Raw genomic sequence first — 7524 nt, 5'->3', positions numbered from 1 at the left:
AAGGTGGGAAAACATTGGTGTTGAAGTGTCTGACGGGCTCATGTCCAATCTGGGAGATGCAACGCAAAATGGTTCCTCCAAAAGGACATTGGCCTTTAGGGAGTGTGAAATCTTGTCTGCACTGGCCTCAATTCCAGACATTTTGACCTGCAGCCACCAGCCAGGCTGCAACACCTGAACCCCCTTGTGGACACAAGGTGAGACCCAGGTGCAGCTCATCCCAGTTGCAAGCAGGAAGGTTTGCAGTGATGCACCTACAGCACTGGACAGGTATCAAAGTCTGAAACCGGGGCAGATCTCCAGTGTAGACAAGGCCTCAGCCTGAATCAGTTCATGTTCCTACTTGGACTCCATCTGACCACGTGCAAATGCTGTAACACAGCCAGACTTTCTCAGATCATAGGCTACGTTCTTGTGTGATTGGCCCATCTCAGGTACTGTACCATGTTGTCACGTGACCTGGGCCGCATTGTCTCATAGCTGGACCATCTCCGGTCACGTGCCCTGCTGTCACATGACACGTGCCACATTGTTGCACGGGCCAGACCTTTTCAGGTCATATACCACGCTGCCACGTGAGATGTGCCACGTTGTCACCGGGCCCAACTCTCACTCCTGCTTGAAAACCCATCTGATTATTAATTTCCTGACGTGAGTCATGAAACTTGAGGTTTCTGGGACAGCAGCTCCTGCTCTCTGTAATCGGCTACGATAAGCTGATCTGACAGGGCAAGCTGTATTCACTCTCTGTCACGCTCTGCATTCTGCTTGCCATGTCTTGTCCTGCAGTTTACGCAATTGGACATGACAGCCAGTGCACTTCTGGGTGTTTTCCTAGCCTGCCTTGGATGGGGGCTAGAGAAAGGTAAGCAGCAACTGTCCTGAAATGAGCCACCGGCAGGAGAGGTGAGTGAAATTGATGCATAAACGCCAGGAAGTCGGTGAATCCAGGCACCATTTATGAGGGTATTACGGAAGCACAGTGGCGCTTGAGCTCTACACCACCAGTCCCGTCAGGAACCTCAAGGGCTCTAAAGCCATCCCATACTTAGCAGTGAGCAGGGCTGAATAGACCCTCTTGTGGGGCCACGGAAGGAGCTAGGGTGAACCATCCTCACCAGAAACCCAAGTGAAAGAGATCATGGTCTAGTGTTAGAGGAGGGGATTTTAAGTCAGGACTTTTGGCTTCTCTTCCTGGATCGGTCATCGACCCTGTACGTGAGCTTGGGTATAAGTCATTTCATCTCTCGAGGCATCAGTTTGTCATTTGTGAAATGGGGATAATGAATGGATATTGGCAGACGCTGAGGGCAATATCAATATTTATTGGACCCGTATTGACTAGGGTTGGCTCTGATTTTATCTAAGCCGTCAAGAGCCCCATGTCACAGCCTGGGCTGGAGGAGAAGGTTACAAGGCTGCCCACTGATGGTGCTCTGAGCATTGACCAGAAGGAGGTCACTCTGGAGAGAGGCATGGTGCTGAGCACATGACACCCTCTATATCAGTTCTACCCTCAAGTTGTGACCTTGATTCTCCTCCAGTCCAGAGACGACATGCTACCACCGCAGCACCACTCCAGTACCCCGTGCCGTATACTCACTTCCCACTAGCAGCTCTCAAGATGCTCTTTCATACAGCTCTGTCTCCAGACACGGGAACTAAATGCAGGTGAAGGCTGGAACATCCGTTGCAACAATGTATATTGCCTTCCGTCAGTTCTACCCAGTGAGGTAAAAGCAGGTCCCTGGTGTTCTAACCCTCATGCAACAGGAGCAGGATGAAAATATCATGCACAGTACGATAGCCAGCTGTTGAAGAGTAGTAAAGGAGTACTTTGTGGGATCTGTTATTAATCTCCAAACTTTATTAACATGTATAATATGTCATGTCAGTGATACAGACAACAGCCAGCAGGCCCTAGAATAGAAGCAAACATGAAAGCAGTGATGGCCTTCGAGCAGCAAGGTACTTCTCCTCACAATGAGTCTGGAGTCCTCCTGGCCGGGAGGCAGATGGCGAGAAATCTGTTGCAGGTTTTCTTCTGTGATGCCAGGACAAGATTTGGTCGTCTTCTTGCATTTTGAATGCTACCTCTTTAAAAACTGATTCTTAAAGAAAATCGCCGATTTTAGCTCATCGTTTCCATCCTTTCAGGGTCAAAACCCAGGCTATGGGTGTTTCATTATTACAGCAATGGGGCGTCCCTGCTCTCTACAGGACCTGACCCTGCAGTCCCCACTGACTCAATTATTATTAATTTATATTGTGGTAGCACCTAGAGGTCCCAGTCAAGAATTGGGGCCCTGCTGTGTTAGGTGCTGAAGAGCTGTATAACAAGAAGGCAGAGCTGACAGTCTAAAGATTGCAGGGTCAGCATCATAGCTTTGACTGCTACAACCCCTTTCCCCATGAGCAAGCCTTAGTCACGTGCCTCGTCTTGTTGACTTTCCTGGAACTACACAAGTGAGTGAGGGCTATGGGACCGTGTCCTCGCTTCCGCTTACTGGAAGATATGAAGAAACGTGGTGCAAAATGGAAGTTATTGCAGGCATCAACTGCAGCTTTGTGAAGGTGCAGCGAGCATGGAATATAATCTAATAATAATAATACATAGTTCTTATATAGCAATTTTCATCTATCTGTCCATCTCAGAGCACTCTGTTGGGTTAAGTACCATTACACCCATTTTGCAGACGGGGAAACTGAGGCACAGAGAGGTGAAGTGACATGCCCAATGTCACCCAGCAGGTCAGTGGCAAAGGTGGGAACAGAATCCAGGTCTCTTGATTCCTAGGCCTCTGCTCTTGCCACTAAACCACACTGCCTCCCCTAGTACAGTACAATAAATAGAATAATAGAATATGGAGCAAATTCACTTTTAAGAAAATATACTAAATAAACACAACTGTCTCTTTTTAATCTCTCTTACACTTCTTATACTCTGTATGTGCATTTTTCTTTGGAAAAATGGATTAGAAAAGTTATTCTCTTTACTTTATAATAATAAATTAATAGACCATGAACAGCACAGCTTTGAGAAAGGTTATTACTAGGGGATTTTTCTGATTTGGCACCTAGTTTTTATATACTGTAGGTAGATAGGTGTGTGTGTATGTGTGTATATATATATATATATATATATATATATATATATATATATATATATATATATATATATATATATATATATATATATATAAAATAAAAAATCTAAATCAATATATTGTAATACTGAACATGAAAAAAATATTAGAGTCAAATGAAACTTGAACCTATTTTAAAGCATTTTGAGGTTAATTCTTAGTAGTATGAGTCTCTCTCTTTGACCCCAATTCATCAGCCCATCTCAAATCAGCAAAGCAGTTAAGCTCATGTGTAACTAGACATCAGTGGGAATTAAGCCAAGACTGGACATCTTTCTAAAAGACACGTTCTAGCTCAAACAGAAGTTCCGGGCTTATTGCAGGAATCCCTGGGTGAAATTATCTGGCCGTGCTGTGAAGGAGGTCAGACGGCCTTAAAAGCTACAGTGTGAGCACATGCTTAAAGTAAGCATGGGCTTACGTGCATTGCCAAATAGGGAAGAACTCAAACATGAGCTGAAATGCTTTGCTGAACCAAGGGCCTTTGTCACCAGATGGACTTTTACACTCAGAGCACATCACACTTTGCTGCAGATTACAATCCCCAAGCATATGCAACCCATCGATTCTTACAGCGCTTGCTGGACATGCACAATCTGTTTCTTACAAAGCATTGGCTGTCAACACAAGACACACACAATGTAGTCGGGAGCTCATTCCCGTCGCAGCAATGAACATGTGGGAGCGGCATGCACCACTTGCAATTATATGTTCCACCAACAAAACAGCCTGATCTGGCATCTCAACTCTCCGATTCAGGCCCTACGATCTGAGCTAGAGAAGGGAAAATCCAGCAGAGGGTTAGTGTTTCCATGAGCTTCATGGTTCAAGGTTTGATTTGGGCTCTTTCAAACATCTTCCCCCCCCCCCCCCCCATTTAAGTGTTGTTTTTCATGGGAAATGTAGTAGATGGTACAGAGGTGGGGTAAAAAGAAACTTGCAGCCTGTGCAATGCAAACCATAACCTGACTGCAAAGCACCTTTGTCACCTGCAATTCATCAGGTCAGGCTAGAACTGGATGATTACAACGGTCCCTTCTGGCCATTAAATCTATGAATAAAGATTCTCTTTTTCCAGCAGTTCTTATCATGGCTTCTAGAACAACAAGGGGAGGGAAAACTCTGCAGGCTAGAACCCAAATGAAACCTTCAACCTAAAAGCTTTGAATTCAGATCTCAGCGCAGAAGTCGTGATTTTCCAGTGGATTCTAACCATGGCCAGCGGAGTTCTCCCGTCTCTGATTTTAACAGCAATTTGCATGTGTAGATTCATGCTCCACGCTAAGGACGTATTTGGGGGGCAATTCCAAACCTTCCTAACGTTGCAGAGCCATGGTGAATAGGATTCCTATTTAAAATGTTAATTCAAAGAATTCTAGGGAGGGTTTCAAAGATCAGTATCAGATCATGAGCCTCAGCAAAGCTGGATTGTGAAGAGAATTGTGCCCCATTCAGAGCTGTGGTAACCAACAGACCCAACAGGGTGGGTCTAGAGAACACTCTTTGGAAGAGGCAGGCAGGGTGAACCTGGGCATGGGAAAGCAGCAGCAAGGGGAGCTGTCTGCAGAGGGGACCCCAACGAACGGCTACCCAGCCAATGCAGAGAGAGGCTGAAGTTGTGCTGGCCGGCCATGAGGGGGAGCAGTCACACATAGCGAAGGCGGTGGGGGGGGGAGGAGGGAAAGAGGTGGTTGCAGGAGGAGGAGGAGAAAGAGATGAGAGGAGGCGTTGCAGAGCCTATTGGGGAGACCCAGCCCTTTGAGAGGAGCCAGGCAATGACATTGCTGATGAGCCGTTCCTGACAGATCACTTTCGAAGCACTAAATGGTTATGGATTTAGGGTGAAATTTGAGAGCCTCTGGGCACTCATTGGATCTCTGAGTAGGCAGCTCAGCTGTGATGGACAGAGAGAAAGATAAGGATGTGGGATGGATGCAGAGAGAGGTCAGTAGATTGACATAAGGTATGAGACCGTCCTTAGGGGTATTGTTATGAGGGAACATTCCACCCAGAAATAACCTTCTTGCCAACTAATCAGGTACTAGCTTGCTGACTGGCCTATGCCGATTCACTAGTGACCCCAGGTCTCAGGTGAGCTCTCTAGTGAGACTGGGGTCTTGGGAACACTGGTGAATCCTGGCTACTGATCAGCTGGCGAAGGGTTAATGATTTGTGCTAAAGGGATATGCGGCATGCGGGGTGGGGTTGAGAAAGGGTTAATCAGGCTCATTTCAAATGGGACCAGCCCTTCCTGTTCCCTGACTTCTCAGCCGCTAGCTGGGGCACATGTTGGACTTTTTACTTGTGCTCTCAGCTAGAGTCATTTACCGAAACCGACGGGAACGTGCTTCTAGCTATGTTGTGCCAGCTCATAAATACCACGTGGCGTTCGTCAGGTCTAGTGGCCTCATGCGTCACGAAATCCCTGGGTGCATAAGGCAAGAGCATCTCCCGCCAGCCTCCCGTGCAGAACCTGGGAGCTGACTGCAAAGCTCTGTGGGTCCCAATCCTGGATGCTGTGCTCAGGCAAAACAATGGGTTAGAGCTGGGTAAGGGGTTGGGGGGGATCTGAACTGTGACAGATGGGGGATGAGTGTCTTTCACAGGCCAGCGTGAGCCGGTGCTTTGGGGCACACCACGCCCTGCTGGATGTACCGGAGGAGCTCTTTGCGGTTGTCCAGGATGGTGTCGAAGCTCTCCTGCAGCCGGTTCTGCTGGTCCACCACTTTCTGCTGGAGGCCGCGGATCCAGCGCAGCAGGGCCAGGCGCCGATACATCACCAGGTGGATGTGGTGTTTCTCCTTCTCCCGCTCCTTGAATCTCATCTTGTCCTGGAGGTTCTGGAAGGCCTCGGCCAGCACCGGGAAGACAGTGTCTGAGTCGGAGGAGTTTTCGGGATCAGCGTCGGGCCCCTGAGGCGCTGGCTGGTTCCTCAGGTCTTTGGTGGCAGCAGCGGGTGCCTCCCAGGCATTGCCGGTGCTACTGTCGGGGCTGTCGATGCTGAGGGAGCTGCTGGCATAGCCATTGTCCTCTAAGGGGGAGCCAGCCAATTTGCCACACTCTTTGGCCGTGTCCTCGGTAGCCGCTTTCTCCTTCTCGGCACCGCTGAGCTCGGCTCGCTTGGGGGGGCTGCGCACATCCTCCTCAGAGAGGCCCAGCTCGTCTGACTTCAGCCCCCGGGCAGCGTCCCTAAGCCTGCCCTGAGCTGTCTGTCTCTGCACTAATAACACCAGATTATCGGCTGGATTTGTCGTGTTTTCTATCTGGCCGGAGTCCCCCTCCATCCGGGTCCCAACCACCGCCTGGCTCCAGTTCTCGTTGCTGTCATACCCTTCTGCCACAAAGTTGAAATTCTTGTCCTGCCTGAGCTCCCGTTCAGCGAGGAAGGCCGTGCCCAGCGTGGGGTCCCGCTTGCCCTCATGGAACGGAGCGTTCAGGGGGATGTCTTGCTGGCACACTGCAAACATCCTTCCACCCTCCCAGCTGGGAAGAGAGAGAAAGAACTGATGTGAAGGAAGGATCTTGGTCTGAGTTCCCAGGATCAGCCTGGCCTCCCAGCTCTACCGTTCCCCAGCTTCTAACTCTCCTGAGCTCAAGGGGCCTGATTCTGCTGTCATGTGCTCTGTTTTGTCACTGCAGTAACCCCATTGACTACAGGACAGTTATTCCGGATTCATACCAGCATGAGTAAGAGGAGAAACAGGCCCAAGAGACTGATGTCAGCCCAAACCAGGGAGGAAAGAGAGGAGCGTCTGGTCTGGTCCTGAATGGGATGGTACCCTAAGGTGGACCCGGGTTGATATGGCCTAAGATGTAATGTTTAGCTTCTAGCCTGAAGTTTGAGGGCTTGTGGGATTTTGGTTGGGTCCATGGTAGTGTTAGGGGACAAATGTAAACTTCAGATCTGTGTACTAAACTTTGTAGAAGCTCAGATTCCAGGTTTTAGGTCTGGCCCATTTCTGGAATGGGAATGGTATGGTAAGCCCTAGCAATGTAGAGGGTATTGGAGTACGGTAACTTAGGACACAGTTCTTCCCATGACATTGATGAGAACAGGATCGGGCCCCTAGTTTGGCCTGGCAAGGTCTGGTAAAGTGAGATATGACAGTGGTGTAATGCCTTGTCTCCGTGCATCAGCATTTGGCTCCAGTATATGGTGCACTCACATCCTGGCCCGGCAAATATTAGAATAAAAGATCTCAAAAGTGTTTAAAACCTACCTGGGCTATTTCTTACGGTGGTTTCATGGGATGGAGTGGAGCTGGCCATTTCTGACTCCCCCTGGTGGCAAGGTGAGCGCCTGCTCCCCTGTCTAAGTGGATGAGGGGAAGTCTGCTTTATATAGGGAGGTCGGAAGGGAGCCAGGCAGAACAGAAAC

At 48.9% G+C, this 7524-nt stretch overlaps 1 protein-coding gene across 1 annotated transcript; it reads right to left on the bottom strand.

Annotated features, from left to right (window-relative positions):
• Positions 1–5746: 5746 nt before the first annotated feature.
• C23H1orf216 (chromosome 23 C1orf216 homolog) lies at positions 5747–6613 on the bottom strand. Its single transcript, XM_065421913.1, has one exon. The coding sequence runs from the start codon at positions 6611–6613 to the stop codon at positions 5747–5749; it is 867 nt and encodes a 288-aa protein (XP_065277985.1).
• Between the last annotated feature and the right edge of the window lie 911 nt (positions 6614–7524).

The sequence above is a fragment of the Emys orbicularis genome, chromosome 23 (genome assembly GCF_028017835.1).
Source record: "Emys orbicularis isolate rEmyOrb1 chromosome 23, rEmyOrb1.hap1, whole genome shotgun sequence".
NCBI classification, from domain to species: Eukaryota; Metazoa; Chordata; order Testudines; family Emydidae; genus Emys; species Emys orbicularis.
Note: the sequence above shows the minus strand (reverse complement) of the source record. Positions and strands in the feature narration are given on the sequence as shown.